Below are 24,212 nucleotides of genomic sequence, written 5' to 3' on the forward strand. Positions count from 1 at the left end.
TGGTCATGAATGGGGTAAAATCTTCCAGAGCTTAAGTGGATACAGATCAGGAAACTTAGAGTATAGTCACAACTAGTAACAAGCAAATCTGTCAAGGTTCATTTTGCAGAGGGTCCATAAAATGCTGTTTGAAAACTGTAAAGACCTGAACTAAAGTCTAGCCATTTACAACGCTAATAGGCAAGCTATTGTCAAAAGAATGGCACAGGGAGAAAAAAAGTTTTAAAAAATAAAGTGCAGTGAGGAGGGAGTACCTTTAATGTGACTGTAAGGATGACAAGTTATATGTGGTGTTGCAGAACAGTACAACAATGTCCATGATACCTCATTCTGGCAAAACATGTTTTGAATGTGTAATTGATTGTTTAACTTTTACATTTAGCTTGGCTTAAATACAGCAGCAGTACACTAATTTGATTAATTTCAAGTTGATGAATCTCCTGATTAGAGACACAGTATTGGCCTGGAGGGAAATGCAGAAACTATTTGGCCTAGCGCTAAGGATATCCTCCCACCTGCCTGTTCTTGGAAATCCTATGTTCCCTTCAGTGAGTGAGCATGCAGCATTTACCCACTGGTCTCATAGCGGATTCACTAAAGTCATATCTATCTTTGATGATACCAAATGCACCTTCTAGCTTTTTTCAGTACTAGCGACCAAATATTCCCTACCAGGATCTCATATCTTTTACTACCCTCAGCTGGTAACCTTCCTTCAGACATGCTGTTCTCCAAAACAACATCCTTTCCATCGCTCCTTTATAGAAATTCTACTGTGTCGGGATAACTATTCTATCTCGGCAATCTACTCTCATCTAATCTCACACCAGTCTGCAAAATACCATCTTACTCCTTTTAAGCCGTGGACATCCAAACTGTTGATATACTGTCAAGTTGAGTAAAAAAAAAAAAGTTTTTTTTAGGTAGCTTTGGCTGCTACACCTGTTTTTCTATCCAGATGTAGTAGATCTGAATTGAATGGGGGAGGTAGTAGCTACAACAGGTTTAAAAGTTAAAAGGGAGGTTTACTCTTAGAAAAAAGAAGTGAAAACCCTCAACAAATAGGCTAGTGGTAAAACAGTTTATTAAAATCAATTGTGAGCTTCTTTTTTCACAATTTCATGTTGTGATGACTAAAATGTGAAATCAAAGTGCACAAAACATTTCAAAACCACAGCCTCACATTCCCTGAATCATCACCCATCATGATCCTGTAATCCCAAACTATAGACTCCAAGCATGTGTTTAGTAGAAATTGCCCAGTGTCCGGACAGTATGCAAGCATAATGGTTGGATTGTGTATAAGCAGCTTAATTAGGCCTCAGTATAAGAGAAAGGGATGGGAAAGGCTTTAGCTTGAAACAGAAATTAAAGCTTTGGTCAGCAACCCATTGATCATAATCTACCAGTCAATCCCTGGCAGGTAACAGGTAGATCATGATGGACCCTGCCTTGCCACTGCTCAGAACTCATATCAGCAAGAAAAGGTGAATGTAGAGCAATACATCAAAGAGAGAGACACACTTCAGCAATGTTTTTTTTTTACTTAGGCTTCAAAAAATGTTTTTTTTGCAAAAATATTATTTAATAAAATGTATATAAATATTGTGACAATTTATAAGGCCAGCAGGTAAAGAATCTCCCAAAATCGTTTTTACCACTTGAACAGATGTAGAAGTGGCAATAATGTTTTTTGGAGCTGAATAGAAAAGTTGTGATGATACCAGCTCATGAAATGCCAACTAGTGAACTAGCAGCAGGCTCCGTCAATCAAAACATAAAGATGCTGGTATACTATTGCTACAGGTAACAAGCAAAATTACTTGCACAGAAGATTTGGCCTAAGATACAACCACAACGCTGGAAAGAGACAGAAGTAATATTTTTATATAGTTCTTAAGCTGTCTTTGCACAGGTATGACGTGAATCATCCATCATTGTTAGATGTCAGAAGAACTTTTTCAGTGAACACAAGATTGAATTGTATGAATTTCATGTCTGCCAAAGTTTGGACCTGTGTTGACATGGGCTATACCTCTCAGGAATTTGGTTCACTGCACAAGTGAACACTTTTTGTTACTTACTACTCCCTTCTGAACTCTGCATTACATTACTTACTACTGACCTCTGAACTCTGATCTACTTACTACTGACCCCTGCACTCTGCTCTACATGGCATTGATTGAACTCCACATTATTGCTGACACCTGCACTCTGTATTTTATATTACTGACCTCTAAACTCTGCATTGCTTACTCCCTGACTCACATCTGAACTCATGCTACATGCTCTTGATCTTTGAGCTCTGCTCTACATACAATTGACCCCTGCACTCTGTGGTACACACTACTGACCTCTGGACTCTACAATACTTACTCCTGGTCCCCCTACACTCTACATTACATACTACTGACCTCTGAATTCTGCATTACTTACTACTGATCTCTATACTGTAAGTTAGTTAGTACTGATTTGTGCACACTGCATTACATACTACTAACCCTGATGCTCTGTGGTACACACAACTGACTCTACACTCTGCTTTACATATTACTGACCACTGCACTAGTGAAAGGCAAATCTGCTTGCATTTAAAATATGAGGACATTCATAATAGGCAAGGGATTGCAAAGGGATTGCTTAAACTAAAACATTAAAAATGCACAGTTCACTTAACATGTGTGACACCCTCTAGGTTTAACTAGATGGGTTTTCTGTGTTTTTTTTGTTAGTTAGAGGCTGGTAGCAGCCTGAAATGAGTCAGCCTGGTAGTGTGGCAGGAGTTCACCTCAGCACAGGCTGGAAGGTTCTACAGGTCAGGGATTCTGGAGCCCTCCCACCTTTCCAGAAACTAATAGAACTTTCTGGAACAGAAAGGCTGGGCTATTCTGGCAGGAGACTGAGCATGGTGACCAAGGACAACCGTTAAATATCACAGAGCCTGGAAAGCAGTGTGCAGTATCAGGTGGCAGATGGATTGAGATGGAGACTGGAGTGTGGAGCCTGGGAGGGGGCCCCAGGGAGGGGAGCCTACCTACAGGTAGGGTTCTGGACTGGAGGATCTCCACTGTCCCACCATCTCCTGGGGAGGACAACCTGTGCAGTAGGGAAGGATCCAGCCCAGCGTAAGGCCTGAAGGCAGCCACCAACCCACCACTTTAACAGGACAGGACAGTGTGAGTACTCCTACACCTCCTGGGCCTGATAAGGGGAGAGGGCGGTCAGGTGCAAGACCCAACTAGTTCTCATCTAAGACTACTTCATGGTTAGCTCCTGGGACCCCTTGACCAGGGATACCCTCAGTGCAGCTGGGTGAAGAAGCAAATTCATCTGAGGTATGAGGATATACATCAAGGAGACTTCAGTGCTCCTTAAAGAGACTATTTTTCTGATCCCCATTTTTGTACAGTTTCTGTTGCTAAGAAGTTCATCCTCAAGGTTTCAGTTCCTTGAGCATCCCATATACCCCTCCATATTGTTAACCCCTTAATATAAATAACTAAAACCAGCTCAAGTACTGTATTACTGATTCTGGATGTGCAAATGTGGGAAATGCATGTTGCCTGGCTGTGCAGAACTTAGGGGGACCAAAAACAAATCCATTGACCCTCAAGAGGGTAGTGCTACACATGTTTGGGGAATGCCTAAAACCTGCCTGTGAGTTGGTGCACCTATAGGATATACTAAATCAAACATGATATTTAGAAAAAAAATATCATGACAATTCCTGGCCCGTTTCATCCTATTTGTAAACCACACCATATACAAGGCTAACATAGCAAAAAGAAAGAAATGGCATGGGGTTTCAAAGGCATGAAGGACTGCTTTGGATTTTAAAGAGGTACCCCACACAAAAACAAATAAGAATGGGGTCTTTCCCAAAAATTCATATCAGATCTGAACATGCAGTCTTGGACAGAAAAAGAGGGGGAGGTAAACATGCACCTCACCTCCTGAACCATACCAGGCTACATGGCATCAACAAGTGGAGGGTACCTTCCTAGGAGAACCCCCAATGGCCAGTCACCTTCTCCCCATGTTGATAGAGCCTCTTTTTCAAATCCTTGGCTGGGTGGATATGGAGGTCTGTAGGGGGGAGTACAAAAAAGCTAGAAGCTCTCTTTAAAATAAAGGGGCTCCGATATCCAGCCCCCATATGTGAATAAGTAAGAGGCACATAGTACCTTTTTTTGCAGAGCATCAATGGTTGTGCCACAACAACCAATGACTGTGCCCTGCATACTACTGCCCTCTACTGGTTACATATACTGGCCTATATACTCAGTATTTGTTATGTGGTGTTTATACTTCTGGCTTCACACAACTTACTTCTAACCCTTGCAATTTGCATTACATACTGCTGACTTCTGAACTCCACATTTTTTATGCCTGACCTCTGCACTGTGAATTAAAGTGAATTCCAAGTTTCTCACTAAAGTTAAAAAGGTATGATATGTTTATAGTTTTATTTGTATTATCACATTTTGTGGATATACAAGACCAATACATTGGTTCCAAATGGTTTGAATGAGAATATAGATTTAAATTGGTTTATCATTGACTTGTAAGGCTAAAATTGCATATTTTTTAATTAATTGTAAACTGTTGCGTAAACTGACTGTGCTATATAAGTACATGTAATAAATTATATATATATATATATATATATATATATATACATACACTTTGCTCATAAAAATGTAAGGAATACTTTGAAAACACATCAGATCTCAATGGGGAAAAATATCATGATGGATATCTATACTGATATGGGCTGGGTAATGTGTTAGGAATGTAAGGATGTTCCATCGTTTGATGTAAATGAAAATTTTCAACCTACAGAGGACTGACTTCAAAGACACCCTGAAAATCAAAGTGAAAATTATGCAGCAGGCTAGTCAATTTTGCTGAAATTTCATTGCAGCAACTCAAAATGACACTCAGTAGTTTGTATGGCCCCTACGTGCCTGTATGCATGCCTGACAATGTGGGGCATTCTTCTAATGAGACGATGGATGGTGTCCTGGGGTATTTCCTCCAAGATCTGGACCAGGGCATCACTGAGCTTTTGGACAGTCTGAGTTACAACCTGGTGGCATCGGATGGACAGAAACATGACTTCCCAGAGGTGTTCTATTGGATTTAGGTCAGGTGAGTGTGGGGAGCATTCAATGGTATCAATTCCTTCATCCTCCAGGAATTTCCTGCATATTCTCACCACTTGAGGCCAGGCATTATCGTGCATCAGGAGGAACCTAGGACCCACTGCACCAGCATTGGGTCTGACAATGGGTTCAAGGATTTCGTCCCGATACCTAATGGCAGTCAGGGTTCCATTGTCTAGCCTGTAGAGGTCTGTGCATCCCTCTATGGATATGCCTCCCCAGACCATCACTGACCCACCACCAAAACGGTCAATGATGTTACAAGCAGTATAAAGTTCTCCACGGCTTATCCAGACCCTTTCATGTCTTTCACATGTGCACAGGATAAACCTGCTTTCATCTGTGAAAAGCACAGGGCACCAGTGAAGGACCTGCCAATTCTGGTGTTCAATGGCAAATGCCAATCAAGGTCTATGATGCCGGGCAGTGAGCACAGGGCCCACTAGAGGACATCGGCCCTCAGGCCACCCTTACAAAGTCTGTTTCTGATTGTTTGGTCAGAGGCATTCTCACCAATGGCCTACTGGAGGTCATTTTGTATGGCTCTGGCAGTGTTCCTCCTGTACCTTCTTGCACAAAGGAGCAGATACCAATCCTGCTGAAGGTCTTTTTATGGCCCTATCCAGCTCTCCTAGAGTAACTGCCTGTCTCCTGGAATCTGCTCTATGCTCTTGTGACTGTGCTGGGAGATACAGCAAACCTTCTGGCAATGGCATGTATTGATGTGCCATCCTGGAGGAGTTGGACTGCCTGTGCAACCTCTGTAGGGTCCAGGTATCGCCTCATGCTACCAGTAATGATACTGACCCTAGCAAAATGCAAAACTAGCAAAAAACAGTCAAAAAATATGAGTATAAAAAAAAAATGTCAGTGGCCTCCACCTGTAAAACCATTCATGTTTTGGGGGTCATCTCATTGTTGCCCATCTAGTGCACCTGTTGTTAATTTAATTAACACCAAAGCAGCTGAAACTGATTAACAACCCCCTCTGCTACTTAATTGATCAGATCAATATCCCAGGAGTTTAGCTCAATTAAGGCGCTACACTAAGATGAAAAAGTGTCCCAGATAGAGCTGCTCCTCTGCCTTATGTCAGCATTTCATGAAAGTGGTGTCTCCTTGTTCTAAATGTGAGTGCACTTTTAGACATCTTTAATAAAATAGTAACTAAGCAATGAACATTATTGTGTCTTTTCTGCTTCTTTGAGCAGTATGATGGAAAATCTCTCTCTGGGTGGTTTACCCAGCTGAATTAATACTGAAGCTTCTCCTTGTGAGCCTAGTATTGGTAATGAGGCCAACACCTTGCTGGATCCTGGTATTATAAATATGTGCATTTTGACTTTTGTAATGAAGGTCAGATCTTAAGGTGAATATTTACTCTCAGGGGGATGGTGGCACCTGTTCACCCAGAGTGCACCATTACACAGTGTTTGGGATATTTAGGACTTTTCACATATTGCACAAGCTTTTGATTTTGCAACATTTAAATGTCATAGTGCACTCTTTATTGCACCTTTTGATTCATGGAGTTTGGAAATATATTTCTGTTTTTGTTTTAGTACTATATGCATTGTGCTTGCAACATTTACATTTTAGTTTCATTTTCTGGTGTTTTTATGCACTGAATTGAGAACTCACTAAGTGGTTTGAGAGCAGCACCGAGTCATACAAATTCTGACACTAGTTCATCAGGTCTATGAATCTTGAAGTGTCATGAACACTAGTAGTTAACCTAAACCTCATCCCTAGACAAATCCTTATCTGTAACCTTGTTCCAAATTTTTCTCTCAAAGTTTTGAAGTTAATGTGCCAGAGAGACAGTCAGGGAACTTGCATTTTGGCAATGGCAGCATCCATGTCTTTCAGAAATGGCTTTCCTTCGGGAGGACTTTAACCCACTATAGATGGTGGTGTACGGTATAGATCAGCCTTTCTCAACCAGGGTACCTTCAGGCTTCTTCAGGGGTGCCTTGGCAAAATGCCCAAAACTTGTATACAAGCCAGCAGGTGGATCAATCCTGCCTTTTAGTACGCAAAGCAACAGGTTTTCATTGTGCACTTCTATGACCTTATAGCCGCCTGCATCCTAACAACCAATGACATCATCAGTTGATAAGGAGGATGTGGGGTGCATGCACATCGTCCTTGTTTGCCTCTCTCCACCAGCACTGGAGTCACATTAGTAGAGTGAGGGAGAGAAACAGAGAGACACACTGGAATACTAGTCGATACCAGTGTGCAAAGATGTATTTGCTTTGGAAGAATAAATCACCTCTAACATTGGGTGTAAGAAATGCATGTAGAATAATTGTTTGCATTTTAGAATGGCCTTGAGATTGTGCAGAATTTTAAAGAGTGTCTTCAGATTATCCATAATTTTAAAGTGGTGCCTTGACTGAAAAAAAGGTTGAGAAACACTGGTATAGATGCTTACTCAAAATTGCAACTAGACACTTTCTTATTGAAAGATACACTGATAAATGTTTACAATATTTATATCTCTCATGTCAAAGTCTCCCCCCTACACCTAGACTTTTTGTGAATGCCTTTTTATTTATGTATTATACTTTATTATTAAAAGGTACCTTGTTTAACCCTTTTGTGACCACCCAGCACATTTGGACAGCTCTTGGTCCAGGGTAAAGATCAGTAGCTAACATGAACAGCTTCTGGTCATGCGACCACTGTGACAATGGTGACATGATTGCCAACCATTTCAGCTCCAGAGGTAGTTCCAAGCTATTTCAAAGAAATAATTGGAGGCTGCTATGACTCTACATAGACTAAGTTGTCCCTCTCCAAGTGAGAATCATAAAAATATGCAGGCAATAACATACATCTAAAAATACAAAAATGTTAGTCTGATTTGTTGTTTGGTGAGGAACCGAGTGGGAATTTTTTATCTATGACTTTATGACCATTGAAGATGTAAAAATAGAATTAGCAGCACATTTTGAAGGTATGAAGCTACAATTCCTATATAGAATTTGTTTTAATGAGTTAAAATGTGATTTTTAAAAATCAAAGTTATTGGAATTATGGGTACCCTTTGTTACATTAACTACTCGGTGTACACTATGATAGTAACCATCCTCAATACGTCTAGGATGCAGTTTCCATGCACTAAAGTATAAAACAAGAGAGGAAGACTTTGCAGTGAAGTCACAAGAATTAAAGAACAGACATCATGCAGTGTGCAAGAACAAGACAAAACATACCAATGGGTCTGTTTGAAATTTAGGCAGCGGTTATTGTTGAAATTAATTTAAAAAATGACCACATAAAGAAAGGTATTTGTGCTTTTGGAACTCTATCTAATGCTTCAAACCACTGACATACTATTTAAAGTGTTACAGTAAAGCATGTTTGATATACTTATTGTGGAAGCTAAGGGGTTAATCCTCTGCAATGTGTAAAAATGCTGTCTGATCCTGACTTCTCTGATCCTCTCCTTCCAGTGCCCCCTCTTATCCCCTGATAAGACATATGGTATAGAGGCACTCTGCACATGCTCAGTTTGGAGTGCATTGCTAGAGAGGTTTTTTTTTCTTTGGAGAGTATATGTGATCAGCACAGGATCAATCAGCACTGTCCAGACAGAGGTTAGGGGTTCTGCATATTTCTATAGCCAAAAGAAAACTCCTCCTACTGTCTAAAGGCACTACAGAAGATGCAGCAGTGTAAACTGGCCAGTAGACGGACGGTTTATTCATAAATAATATGGCCATGATATAATAGAGAAAAATAGTACAGGAAGGTATTTTACAACAAGAATTAAGTAACTATAGATAATACAGTAGTGTAAACTGCACCAGGACAGTTTTAATAGGGTAGAGTAAGCCTAACTGGTGCATGCCTAACTTTTATTTCACTTTTTTGGATAGGGGATGGGCTGGGGACAGCAGGGCTGACATCAAGGAGAGGACAGCCCATACATATGTGCGGGGTCTGGGCATGCCCAGGGGCCCGGGCATCCTAAGCAGTGTTGTAGTGTTTTTTGCAAAATGTCACGTTTCTCCTGTCCATAAATGTATGTGACAGGAGAAGCATGCCCTTAAAATATAGTGGTGCTCGGCCTACTGACTTAGCTTGGAACTACCAGCAGGACTTGCATGGCCTCCTACAGTCTCAACCCCTTCCCCCCCTCAACCCAAGTTCCCCTGTCGGTTTCCCTGAGATGCTCAGAACCCATGCGTGATGGCGATTGACCAGCACAGGTGACATACATGGGAGTGTGACCGGAGAGTGCACCCACCTCCTCAGCCATTTTGCAGCTCTGGGTTGGCTCGGTGGGCAGGCTGGGTAGGGGAAGATCAACAAGGATGGCCAGTCAATGGGGAGGCTGGGAGAGAGTTGCATCTGTTCGCTATCAGGCCAGGGCAGAAGTTTCTAAGAGTTCTGGATGGAATCCAGTAAGGTTGCCTGGGATGTGGGGGAAAGAGCTGACTGGTTGTTCATAGCAACTTAATGGACAAGTGGGCTCCAGGTTGTCCATAGCAACCAGCTACACTGCATTTTTTGACACTGCAGTGTGAGGATGGTGTGTTTAGAAGATGTTGAATATAAAACATCTGTCTGCTCAGAGCAATCACCTAGACTCCATAGCAACCAGCAGCAGTCTGTCAAATTGTGGGCTCATCTAGTGTGCTATCTGGACCTGCCCCCCCCAATATGCTCCAGCGGGGTGAGAGATTTGCAGCGGGAAGTTTGAACATGGAAGTGTGATCGATCAGAGCTGTGTGTCTGGAGAGAGCAAAGTGAGCCCCAGGACCAAGGAGGGACCGTATACTGAGGTATATCACCTGAATCAGGGCTGTACTGAGGGCACAGAAAGGACTACAGAGGGAGGACACTGTGAGAGTGGACTAAAATAGTGGGGAGATGAGACTGGAGGAGCATATGCGATGGGGGAGATGGGACTGGAAGAGGAGGACATGGAATGGGGAAGATGGGACTGGAGGAGGAAGAAGAGAAGGACATGGGATGGGACCAGGTGGGAAGGCCAATGGGGGGATTTGGTGGGACTGCCAGTGGGTGGGCCCTGGGGAATATTGATGGTCATGCCTAGGGGGGCCCAGGCCTAAAGCTATGTAAGTAGCCCCAACATTTCTGATGGCTACCATGGGGGTCAGTTATTGTGAAGGTTTAGATGAACATTGTCTTGCACATTTCTGTTCTTTTTGCAAAGGATTCTACGGCATGCTGGGAAGCAAAGACAGCTACAACTTATGGTGAAGTGACAAATGGATGCACTGCTTCAAGCACCCTAAACTTAAAAAAAGGCCTTATCAACATTGAATAAAAATAAAAACCTACCAAAAAAGGATACCCCAAAATACCACCCCTGAAAACAGTTCACTTTTTTCTTTTTAAAGGGAATCTTTACATCAAAATATTCTAACCTGAAATAAAGGCTCTATCAACATAAAATACAAATTATACCCCCCCCCCACAATAAATAAAAAAATCCCAAATCCCTGAAACAAAAGCTCATTTGCAGTAAAAGAAAAATGGAAGCTATGAATGGGACAGCAGGTAAAAGAAACCAGTGACTTCAAATCAACCACAAAATACAATAATGAAATGTATGTAACTAACCCTAAAACATATTACATTACATTGAGTTTATATAGCGCCAAAGGGTTTGCTCAGCGCTGTACAATAGAGGGGGGGTAATACATGAAACAGTACAGCAATTACAAACAGCACACGAGGGGTTAGAGGGCCCTACTCTTTCGAGCTTACAATCTAGGAGGGAGGGGGTAGTGGTACAGGAGGAAGTTGCTGTGGGGGATGGAGTGAAGGAGAATGGCAGTTAGGTGAGGGTGGGGTATGGCAGCTTTCCCTATTCTTTGCAATGTCCTGACATTATTGATGCTGTATGAGTGGAAATCTATGAGGTGGACAAAAGAGTTAATCAATTAGAATCTAATATGGGTGAATTTGCCACTGTATTTAATGAATTGATAGATGCTCACAATGATAAGGAGGATGATGTGGAATAGATAAAGGCTAAATTGGAAGACCTGGATGATCATTCCAGACATACAGTAACAGCGTGAAGGTAGGCAGTATTCCACAGAACGTAAAGCCTGCAAACCTGAGAGAATAATTCACTAAAATATTTTCATATTTCTTGCCTGATGTACCTCCTTTAGAGCCGATCATTGATTGCATCCAACGACAGCACAAACCTGCACACCTACCCAAAAAACTACTCGGGGACACAAAAACCTGAATCCATTTCTACTATATCAAAGATAAGTTTCTATAGCAACTAGAAACCTGGCCAATACTCCTAAACAATACTATACATATCTGAATTCTGGTTTTGTAATTTAGATATGGTCAATGGAATTTTTTCATTTATGGTACATCTCTTTATTTGTACTCTATTTTGATAGCCCAGTAAAAAATGTATGCTTAAAAAAAACTTATAAATGCTATTTGAAAATGTTGAAGGTTAAATGCATATTGTAATTACTGCTAATCTGAAAAAATTAATATTTACACTTGAAATATTGAAAAATAATATTTCACAATATTAACCCCTTCACACTGCCTCCTGGCAGCCCATTAACTGGGCTTTAATGCCTGGGAGATTGATTGGCTTCTCTATCATGTGATTGTTGCAATTGGCGCTCACAGCAGTCCCATGATTAGGTGTCCATCCCATGGGCTCCTGTCCAGAATCCATGACCAGAATCTCTTAGTGACAGCTTGGTCAGTGTGCTGGGAGCATGCAGTGAACATGCTCTCAACACACAACCTCAGGCCAGCTCAGACCAATATGCATGGAGACAGTAGAATGGAGAAGCTAAAGTCCACTTTTCTTGCCCTGCATATATGCAATGTGGACGGCAAGAAGATAAACTTTATTTTGGCACTAAACATTGTTACATCTCTTGTCCTGATAGTAGAATGGTAATGTTGTAGTAATAATGTTCCAATAACAAAATTGAAGTAAAATAAATCACGTTGCATCCTTTCTGCTTATTATAGCATGTGTTTTGATCTCAAACTCAGGTCATGCTTCATGGCATTAAACTTGTTGACAAACTTTCAGAAATGTTCCAGGACATTTCAACTATGCTGCAAGAGAAATTTTAAACCGGGTGCTTTAGACAGTGCATATGAAGGTATCTTACAATTCTACACAAATCAATCAAAGGTTTAGTCATCAGTGGGTTACAACATTATTTTGTTATGACCTTTAATAAATTATACACTAATATGTTAAAACTTTAAAGTTTATTGTTCCCAGCATTGCAGCATTGTTTACATGCCTAAAACTTGACAAATAAGCAGTGATCAAAGCAGGCATTTAGCTTCTACAATCAAATTATGACCAGCTTTGATAACCCAAAAATACTCTACAATAGACTGGTATTTCTTAGCATCTAAAGCCTAGAAAATTAATGGCGTAACTCTATTTATTGACAGAACCATAGACCTATGCAGAGGCTGTTCTACAGCTATGTTTAGCAGAAACTGCCACAATACGTGTGGTCACCAAACCCTTTACTGATCTTTTCTACTAGCTGTTTGTGGAAAGAGATAGATATCACAATGCAGCAAAGTTTTATTGCAAGATATTCCCCCATCCAGACCTGCATTGTTGCTAGCGCTGTTACATCAAATAGCAGGGGGGTAAAATACTTTAGGTACACAGATTTTGACACTCATGAGACAGCAACATGAAAATTACTTTTTGCATGACAGTAAAGTATTCATATATTAGACTTTGGAAAATATAATCTATTTTGGAACCCAAGGCACTATATAAATGTATCTCTTTAAATTGTGATATTATAAGGCACCTACCGTGTATAATTTATATACTCATTTTGGTTAAGCCAGGGTTAACCCTATAGCCCTTATAGTTATGTTAGAATGAGTCATAATAGTATGTTAGGGCAGCACAGTGGCTAAATGGTTCGCACTTCTGCCTGGCAGTACTAGGGTTGCTGGTTCAAATCCCAACCATGGCACCACCTGCCTGGAGTTTGCATGTTCTCCCTGTGCCTGCATGGGTTTCCTCCCACACTCCAAAGACATGCTGGTAGGTTAATTGGTTCCTGTCTAAATTGGCCCTAGTATTTGTATGTATAAATGTGAGTTAGGGACCTTAGATTGTACACCCCTTGAGAGTTATGGACTGATGTGAATGTACTATACAGTATATGTGTGTGTGTGTGTGTGTAAAGCGCTGAGTAAATTGACGGCACTATATAAGTACCTGAAATAAATAAATAAATGTAATATAAATAAATATAATATAAATGATATATACAATTAATTCCATCTGTTTTTTTTTCTTCTAGTTCATTCTAGCTTTTATTATTTAAATGAATATTATTTGGTTGGTATGCTAATTGCAAAAAGACTCTTTGCAAGGGAATTTTCAGTTAGCTTAACAAATGCAGTGAAAATTAATTTTGCAACAAATACCCAATTATGTGCAAGGAAAATTTAAAAAAAAAGTACAATAAAACAATATTTTGCTTGCATATTATTTAAAGATGGAAGCCAGCAGAGCTTCACCTCATTCACTAAGCTAAGGGAAATATTAGGTTTCTGTTGATGAGGTGGAGGTAAATGCTGCTGCTTACACGAACATACATTCTCCTCTCCACAGATATTCATCTATAAAATGTCAGTCCGTTCATACTTCTAGCTACTCCCTATTACCATGTGGTCATCTTCTATTGGACACATACTGTAGACATTTGACTGTACATCAACTACAAGAGTATATTAACTGACACTTTACTGGTAACCTCTAGATACTTCATTTCTCGCATGCAATAAAAGAAACCTTTGCAAGATGAATTTACATAGGAATAGAACACAAGTAGTTTCTTTGTGATTAACAACAAAACAATTTGCAGTTGTGAAATGTACACATCATAACAACATGAGGTAAGTGCTACTAAATGTCATTAGGCAATTCTTAAGCTATGGAACATGAGAGGATTTACTCAAGCCGTATGTCTCATACTGTGTAATGAAAGTAAACAGCCTAGGCTTCTACTTGATGGCAAGTGCTTCCTGTCACTGCAATGCTTTCACAACTTCTCAGTTTTATGACACTGATGAAAACAGCAAAGAAAACATGTGGGGAACAAGAAATATTCACATAAATAATGGCATTTTAAACCAGACTAAATGTAAAAACAAAATTGACAGCTGTCCACAGACAGTACAGTTATTGGATAGCCAATTGGCTGCCTCTGTCAGAATATAACATTCCACCAGCTGGGAATTTCTCCATCCACCTCATTTGTTCGGCTGGAGGAAGCTAACAGTGTATGGCAAACTTTATCAAGCCTAGTTTCTCCTCTAATCTACTGCTAGCAGAGTGATGGAGAGAGCACAATGGAGCAGCACTTGACAGTTCCAGGGCCTCGAGTGGCCAATCACTGGGTCCAAATACTATTATGTAGGGGTGTGCCATGACAAATCCCCCATCCTGCCACAATGAATATGGGAGAACGTGGCTGGGTAATTCTGTATTATGTTTCTCAACTGTAACCCCTGTGTTGGCAAGGAAATGCTAATACACAGCATGTAACCCAGTTGTTTAAAGGCTGCAAGCCACAGGACATGCCTGCTACTATACCAACATAGCCAAAAAAGGAACTGGTGAAGTTTGAAGACATGGTCACTAGCCATTCAACATCCAAGAACATTCTACTAAAACCACAACTAAAAAAAAAAATAAGGATACTGTCTACCTTTCCTACTCTGCAACTTTATAGCATATTCATTTTTCTAGCATTACAATTACTATTTAATTGTCAAAATTTCACACCCCTAGATATGGTCATCAAGCATTCGTACCTACAGTTGTTTTGTGAAGCACTGGTAAATAACTAGATTTTGTTATTGCTATGAATATGTCCTTAAAGTATATTCAAATTTTTTTTCCAAATTTAGTAGATGGGGGAAAGGTTACAAACTGCTAGCTTGTCATTGCTTTTCTATCCTCATTGGTTAGTTTCCTGCACTTTTTATTCTCAGGAACAATACAGGAAGTAATCAGAAAGCACCCAAAAGTAAAGGGGAAAGGCATCTTTGACAGTTGTTACCATAAGGTCTCTTTCACACGACTGGTCCGAACGGATCTGCCTGTCCATTTTTCAGGCGGACCCCATTGGACCCTCCATTCTCCTCTATGAAGTGGTGGATATAAACGGCCTTGTGTCTGTTTACACCCACCTACCTACAATCCAACCCACTGAAAACAAATGGAAAGGGATCAATTCCTCTGTCTCTGGCTGGATCTGAGGACAATTTATGTATAAACAGACAACCGGTCCATTTACATCCGACTGCCCATAGAGCAGAGCAGGCTGTGTCTGCTCTGCATAAATGGAGTGGACACAGGCCTATCATCCACCAGCTTGGCTCAACGCAGCAGGGGATCAGAGGACAGATCTGGAATGACCTGAAATATACCCCCCCATTCTTGTTCTTGTGATAACAGTTTGTATACCCTCTCACCAGAACAAACAAGGACGGCTTCCCCTTTGGGGAACACAAACTTGATAAATATCTAACAGATCTAGCGGAAAGTTTAGCTGGTGTTCTGAAAAATAAATTAGGGCTCATTCATTCAAGCAGCATTGCAAATTACCTTGTTCTTGCATTTGGCAGTATGCACTGTGGAAAAGCAGGGCATATGTTGCATGTATTGTAATGCATGTTTTGACAACACTATTAAAGTTTGGTGAAAAAAAAACATGAAACAAAAAAATTTAATGGCAATGTATGCTAACAATGCATTGCTGCACAGCCTGCATTGAACTGCACACCAGTGTGTACGTGTTGTGCACAGCATTATGGTGGAAATCCACCCTCCATGAAAATTTCAAATTTTTGAAAAGTTCCATTAGCCATATTTTAGACCATCCTTTCTCAATCAGGGTGCCCAGGCACCCTGGTGTGCCTTGAGGTTTCTTCAGGGGTGCCATGGGAAAATGTATAAAAATTTCCCAAAACTAGTTTACAAGCCACTGGGTGGAAGAAGCCTGCCTTTTAGTTACACAAAGCTACAGGCTTTCAATGTGCATCGTTACATTAGCCGCCGGCGTCCTGACAACCAATGACATCATCAGTTGCTAAGGAGAATGTCAGCTGCCTGCACAACATCCTAGTTTGACCCTTTCCTACCCATCTTCATCAGTGCTGGGGTCAGTGATGGAGAAAAACTGAGGGAAAAGAGAAATACTGAAATACTACTCAGTACCAGTGTGCAAAAGTGTATTTGCTTTGGAAGAATAAATCACCTCTAATGGGTGTCCTATATGTGTGGATGTTGCTGCATTAAGTAAAACTACTAGAATAGTTTTTCACATTTTAGAATGGGGTGCCTTTTTAAAATTATGGACAGTCTTGAGGCACCCCATTTTAGAATGGGGTGTCTCAAGATTGTCCATAATTTTAAAAGGGTGCCATGGCACTGTCCATAATTTTTAAGGGTGACTTGACTGGAAAAAGGTTTAGAAACACTATTTTAGACCCTTTTTTGTGCATTAAATGCAATATTCCATCATATAATCAGCATATCAAGTGCTATGTTTTAATTCAAAATTACAAAAGTGCAAAATACATTAGATAAAAAATGTCTTTGCTTTTTGCTTTTCACAGTGTTTTAAGATGTTTCACCACATAAAAAAAAATGAAAGACAGTTCACTATCTTAATATAATTTACCACACTTCACTTTAACATCATTTGCTAATAAAAGTGTGGTTGACTATGCTGTTAGCTTCCAGATTTATATATAGTATAATCCTTATTTTTTCATACACCGTATACAAGCAGGTGTGTACAGCTGCAATCACTAAACAGCAAGTCAGTAATACAACACTAGCAGTAAGCTGCAGCTGCTTGCCTTAACAAAGCATGGCAAAATCTTTATAGCTCTAGACGAAATGTGGTCAGTCTTACCATAACCGGCTCTTTTACGTCCTTGTTTGATACGGTTTGACTTTTAGATCTTCCTAAATCCATGCTCCATAGATAGTTACTTAGTGAAATAAAACCATCTTCTTGCTTCTTGGTTATCACAGTGCCTTTCAGACTCCAGCTCTCCCAGCCTGTCCTGTGGATAACTTCTTGTTAACACTACTTTCCAATTATAGGTCCATGAAGCACACAAATAGTACACAGTCTCCAGAGAAAGAAGACAGCTGGCTTCAGATAACAATTCATGCAAAGCTAAGCTCAATTTCAAAGCTTTACTTTCTTATCTACCAAGCAACTCAAACAAGTGCATTTCACAGAATGTGATACTAGTCAACAATCACAAGACGTTTAATGCATACTTTATGATTTAGCCTATAGGAAAGTACATCTGTTTACAGGTTGCTAGGTGTGAGTGCAGACATGCAACCTAAAAATAAATCCATAAATATTACTTTACATTTGGAGCCAGAGTAATGATAAGCTGGCACTGGAATGGTCATTTGTTTATAACATTTTTCAACATGTGCCACAGTCTATTTTTTTTTAAGTAAACCGTTATTATTGATTGCTACATATCTGAAACTACAAACTGCATACTATTTTGTCATCAGCCATAGTAATGGCCAATATTGACTCAAAATTGTCAACTGTTAAATGCTGGAATTTGTTGCAATGTTAAAAAAATATATATGTGTACAAACTGCATCATAATGTAAAGCCTGAAAAAGTCCATATTATAGATACTTAATTATGATAAATGCAAGCCAAAACCCTAATTTAAATACAGTGTACAAAATGTTTTTTAATCTGTTTAACTTGTCCTGAAAATTTAGGCATAGCCAGGTCCCTTACTTACAATGTATCAAGCAATAAAGCTTTTCCAAGGGCCCACTTCAAATCAGACCCTGAATGTACGTATTATGTATAATTCCATGCAGATTATGAAATCAGAGTCTATCCAAGCTTTGGCCAAGGTTCTGCATGTCAATATTCATGTAGTTGTTTCAACACTCAACAGCCTATCAGAATGTGATCAGGGCTTGTATGGGGCTGTAGGCAGTATTATTTATTCTATAACAATAAAAGACCACAACTCATATTCTTTGGTACTAACTTGGCCACGGCCGTTTTATCATTGGTAAATGTAACTATAAATTTTTATAATAACTCTTTATTTTGACATATTAGCTTACTAATAATTTTAAAACATATTATTTTAAATTAATATTACTCAACACCAGCTTAGTCACGACAACTCAAGATGTACCTATTAACACAACGCTTATCCACCATACTTAATTAACCATCCAGCCTTTTCACATTAACATACTTAATTAATCTGCCATCATTGAAGATGAGACTTACCTATAATAATTGGTCGTGACAAAAAGGGGCGGGTGGGAGGAGAGCACCATGGAGATGTCTTCCAGGTTTCTGTTTTTTCCATTAACGGACCCCCTTTATATAGCCCTCTCCTCTACAATTCTTCTCCCGATGGTCACTTTTTATTCCAGGAATGTCCAGGTGTAGTGGGGGACTAAAAACTCCTATTTTATAGAATCTTCCCCATTATTTTAGTATATCATGGAGCGGCTTGAAACTTTAACGTTTTTTCCTCCTCCTCACACCAATGGGAGAACTAAAAACCCTGCTGACCTTCTAGAATGTTCCCCCACTGTATAAATACAGTGGGGGGACTTGAAACTTTATTTCCCCTGCCACTGTCCCATAAGAAAAGGGGGGCCCTATTAAATCCCCTTTTCTTTTCCTATTCTGAAAAGATAACTGTATTGCTGTACAAGTGCTAACAACTAAGTCTCATGCTAACCTTTCAATGCTCATGTAAGATCAGTGTTGTGCAGCCAGCCCCATACTTCTTCTGTGCATGCACTGAAAACGCCATTCATTTCCATGGAGAGACCATCATTTGTCCCATTGACAGACAGGGAGGGGATGTACATGTAGGGATAACTTACAGTAAAGTATTTTTACAGTAAAGTATTTTTTTTTTAAACTGTTGCTTATTAGTCAACCAGTGAAAGCTTTTTCAAGGGCTTGCCCCAAGCCTGCTGATCAGACACTGAATGTACATATACTGTATAATTCAATGCAGAGGCTTAAATCCATGCCCATTCAGGGTTTGGCCAAGGTTGTGTATGTATATGTTGTGTATTCATGCAGCTGCTTCAGCCTGTATGTCATCAGGTCCTGCATATTAAAAAAAATAGCTGTATTTTAGTACAGCTATGCTTTAATGTACGGGGGGCTTCCTATCATCAGCAACCAATCAAAATCTCATACTCACCTGTCAATGTTCCAAAAAGGTCAGTGCTGTGCAGCTCACTCTTCCAGCCACTCCTATATGTCTTCTGTGCATTCACAGAACATCCCATTCATTTCTATAGAGACCATCACCAGAGTCTTAGTGATAGACTTTGCATGAGAATGAAAGCAATTTTAAATGTGTATGCACAGAAGTAAGTCTGACCAGGAGAGTTTGCAGTGTCGGCTCTGCAGATCTGCATGGTATCCAGTATGGACAGATGAGTAAAAGACTATGGGGGCAATGCTGCAGAGAGGGGGAACACTGCCCAGATGAGAATGATGTCTCCTCCACTCCTTAGAGGATCTTCACCCTAGAGAGAAAAAAAATTTAAAATCAGCAGTTACAATTACTGTATCTGCTGAATTTTAACAAAAGGATACTTACCTATCCAGGAATCCATCAATATCCTCACCCTGTGACTTTTTTTGGTTTCACAGCCGGCTTCCCACTGTACATGAGCAAGCCAAGCTTTGCATTGTGAATGGTCGCTCAGCCTTCTGCAAACTGTGTTGTGTCTCAGAAGGCTGTGGGCAGAGTGGGGGGGGCAAATTCTGCTTGGATCGCCTAAGCAAAGTGGGAGAGGGTGCCTATCAAAACTAGGTACCTGCTCCCCAAAAATAATTTTAATGTCCCAAATGTAGTGGAAGGGGACATAAAGCGAAACTTCCCTTTTAGGATTCCACTTAACGTCTCCTGGGATATGCATGTCCTATATCCCAGGAGGCATCACCTTCAATACAGCATCTGGGTGGGGGGGGGGGCAAACCTTGTGGTACATCGTGATGAAGCCTGCTGTCTGAACCAAGAAAGGATGTCCTGATGACATCTGACTGGTGGCATGGGACCCTGCTTGCAGCATGAAATGGTGGATCCCAGCAGACCAACACTGGATTCACCTGGAGTGTGAGTATACTTTTTGACGATAACCCAGCTCAAAAGGTAAGAGGAGATTAAAAAAAGAACATGGGGGTAAAGTTTCTCTTTAGGCCAAACATTAGTTTACATAATTAACTTAAAGTGACCATGTCAGGTTAAAAAAATTCTAATAGCATGACAAGTAAAGCTGGAAATTATTGAAATTGATGGAAAATATGCAATGATTTATGGTTACAAAGAAAATATAGAGTGACAGTATCTGTGTCCCCCACCTGCAAAAGTTCTATTGCTAAAATAGAGGAAAGGTAGGAGACATGGAAAGCCAGAGAGATGAGAAAAATAACTCTATTGGGGGTAAGTGCCATTAAAGGGTTACTAATAGCTATTTGTTTTTATTAGAATGACAAAAATGGTATACTTGCCTGATCTGTGCAATGGTATTGTACAGGGCAATCCTGAACCTTGTCTTCTTAGGCCCCCCCATCACTGTCCACTCCTCCTCTTCATCATCCCACAGCAGGCACTTGCTTTGAGGGCAGACATGTGGGTTCACTCATGAGCCAGGCTGTGTTTGTCCATAAACACACATTCTGTGGCTCGACCTTGTGCCCCCTCCCCATTCCCTCCTCACTGGAATTGATTGACAACAGCAGGAGCCAATGGCTCACACTGCTGCCTTCATGTCCAGTGAGGAGAGAGACAGAACATCAATGTACATAAGGTACAGATCAAGATTGGACTCAGGTAAGTATTTAGGGGAGCTGGGCTGAGCTTATCTTAGAAGGTTTTTGCCTTTGTTTTTATACAGAGAATGCATTAAGGTAAAAAATCTTCAGCCTTTACAACCACTTTAACATTTTTTTAGTTGCTTGGCTGTCATGTTTCAATTGCTTCAGTGCTTTTTCACATGTGACAGTCAAATAGCATTTTTTAGAAAAAGGTCACCAAAGGAAGCCCCCATATTTCTCCCATTATAGGTTTGTTTATCCCCTTCACAACTAAGCAACACATTTATGTTGCATCCAGGAAGTGGGCTTTATTCCTGGGTGCCGCATATTTGTATTCCTTTTTTTGTGCTAGAAGCAGGCTCCCAGCAGAGAATGAGCTATCATTGACAGCTCCAGGTCTCATACTAATGATCAAGAACTAAGAGGGGGAGAAACAGCTCTCAGTCGCATGATCGCTGTGATAACCTGTGACTGGATATCACAGCGATCATTCACTCTTTAGCCTGTCCTTGTGTTGTTTCTCTACATTGTATCTTTTCCTCTTTGCAAGAGGAGATGTCTGTACAAAAAGAAAAGGTCGATTGAAAATAAATAAATAAAGATTACCTAGATCAAGGCAAAATGTGCACTGTTGTTTCTTGTCCCTACTATGAGTTCAACCAAGTAATACACACATACTGTATGTGATATCACCACAATCATCGGAAATACAAGTATTTTGTTGGGGTTTTTTTGGTGGAGAATTATGGTAATGACATAAAACATGCAACTAAAGTTAAAAAAATTGGGATTTTTTTTACTATTTTGGGCCAGTTTTCCCTAAATAAAATCAGAAGGTGTCCATTAACATTTACCACCAACACCACCAAATGAAAACCCAATCTGTCCTGGTGAAAAAACTAGAATAATCCACCTGGATACACTAAGTAGTTGCAATGATATGTTTTACTAACAAGTTGTAAAGTTGGGTTTGGGTGGTAAGGTTTGAGTAATTGATAGTGAATGGAGTTAAAGTGGAACTTTGGCAAATAACAAAAAAATGTTGAACAACAATCCACCCTTTACAAAATGTAATCCATTTGTTAAAAAAATTGTTATTTGTTTCCAAAAAGCACCCATTTTCTACTTTACTAATTTACCAATACACAGTGACTAGTGTAACACATAAATATGTGTATCCATCATGGAATAAAACCTTTAAATCCACATACTGTATATCAGATTCACAATCCTTGTAATCTTGATTAAGCAGGGAGTTCCTCTACATTTTATTGTAGCCATGAATGATCGCACATTTACTATAAATTACTTACAGATTTGCTTGTCATTATAGATTTATAGCAACTGCTGATTTTTAGCAAAATGGAAATAGAAGGAAATTAAAGCATGGTAATTTACTTTTCCAAAACATTAGCACAACAAGATAAATTAGTAAATCTCCATCGTTGGGGGAATAAAGTGCCTATAATTGAGCCCTGCAAATTACATCACTTTAGAAATGCAAACTGCTGAACACCAAGCAATTTCCATAGCAACCAAGATACTTGTTATTGAAATTCTGGTTTTAAAACTTGCTGAATGGTGGCTGTATAGAGACTGTAATATTGAGCTGTCAGTTTTTTACAGAAAGAGGAGTCTTCAAATTCCTTAGCTTTCACCCCTTGACTTAGATTCTTCAGATCAGTAACTACAGCAAAGCGACACATGACAACAGTTTATAATGAAAGTGACTTTACTTAAGCTCACCAACTGTATTTAATAAGAATAGTAGTGTTGAAAGAGTCTCATATTCTCATGAGCATATATTCATGAGCTGTATATGGTAGCCAATCAGCTTCTAACTTCAGCTTGTTCAATTAAGCTTTAACAAAAAAACCTGGAAGCTGATTAGTTTCTATGCAGAGCTGGACTAGATTGTGCACCGGTTTTAGCAAATCAATGCCAACCTGTCCCTGGATTACATTATTGTGTGAAGCCAGCTCGGACATCTGCCAGTCCCTGTATTATGAGTCCTGACTGCTAGATGCTCTGATCGCTGACTGTCCATAGGTTTTTTTTGCTATCTGCCCTGACTTCTGCCCGACCCTAAACACAGTCAATTGACTTCTGCCTGCCTCAATTCAACCCAACCAGTCCACTAGATCACACAATCTCTGAGCACTGCTTGTGTGATTCATGCACTAAATGCATCCACTTATCCTTTTTCCAGAATAATTGCATACTACTTTCAAAGAACATAAATATTTACATTTTGTTTAAATGTCCAGTTTTAGCTATAGAAGAACGCCCGTCACTCTAATCACTGGCTACAGGGCAGATCATCAATGGAAGTAGTGGAGCCTTACCAGCAAGTCTTTGGATCATCATACGAAATTGCATCTTGTGGAGGACACTTCACACAAATACAGGGAGGACATACAGACTCCAGGCAGTGTCTCTAGTGGATATAGAACCCAGGAACTCAGCACTGTTCAGCATTTTTTTTCCAAGTACAACTGCAACAAATTTAAATAAAATAAACAGTCTAGTCTGAAGCTATAGTAATATTACCAAAAATGCATATAATCGAAAAACAATAAAAATTTATTAAGTTTTATGGAGCCAGAAATCCATTCAATCCATGCGATCTACATAGTTTTTTATTATGTGTGTTGTATCATTTTTAGTGTTTATCTTCTACATTTACTGGTTTCATTTCAGTAAAATAAGGTGATAAATAATTTTTCTTAGCAACGGCAAAAGTGATAAATAGAAGCTAAAGGTTGAGTTGGTAAGAAAACAGTTTATTAACTAAAACATAAAAAAACACAAACAAACATCAAAACACATTTTCAGTTATTATAGCTTTACATAGCATAATGATGCCTGCACTTTAGTATATTACTTAATAATCCTGATAGCACTATAATCAGCTGTCATAACAATATTCTTTTACAGTATTCGTGTTTAAAAAGATAGCAGTGTTAGTCATGTCATGTGTGTTAATGCTCATAGTTTATTCTTATTGGGCTGACATCTCTTACTATGTCTAGGGATAAGGAGCTTTTTTTATGACTACCAAGACATTGTTTTGGGGATAAAAATGACTGGAAAATAATTATACTGGGGTACATATTACGCAAAAAGTCACAGCAAGAAAAAG

General features: G+C 39.7%; 1 protein-coding gene across 3 annotated transcripts in view; it reads right to left on the reverse strand.

Moving 5' to 3' along the window:
* MLIP (muscular LMNA interacting protein) overlaps positions 1–17,404 on the reverse strand; it is a 335,874-nt gene extending 318,470 nt beyond the window's left edge. For all 3 annotated transcript variants that reach the window (XM_089694147.1, XM_089694146.1, XM_089694145.1), the window contains exon 1: positions 17,123–17,404. In XM_089694147.1, coding sequence (XP_089550273.1) covers positions 17,123–17,185 — 63 coding nt within the window. In that variant the 5' untranslated portion in view covers positions 17,186–17,404. The remainder of the gene's footprint in view (positions 1–17,122) is intronic.
* Positions 17,405–24,212: the final 6,808 nt, after the last annotated feature.

This window comes from Staurois parvus, unplaced genomic scaffold, assembly GCF_062004578.1.
Source record: "Staurois parvus isolate SC_StPar_1 unplaced genomic scaffold, SC_StPar_1.0 ptg000652l, whole genome shotgun sequence".
Classification (NCBI taxonomy): Eukaryota; Metazoa; Chordata; class Amphibia; order Anura; family Ranidae; genus Staurois; species Staurois parvus.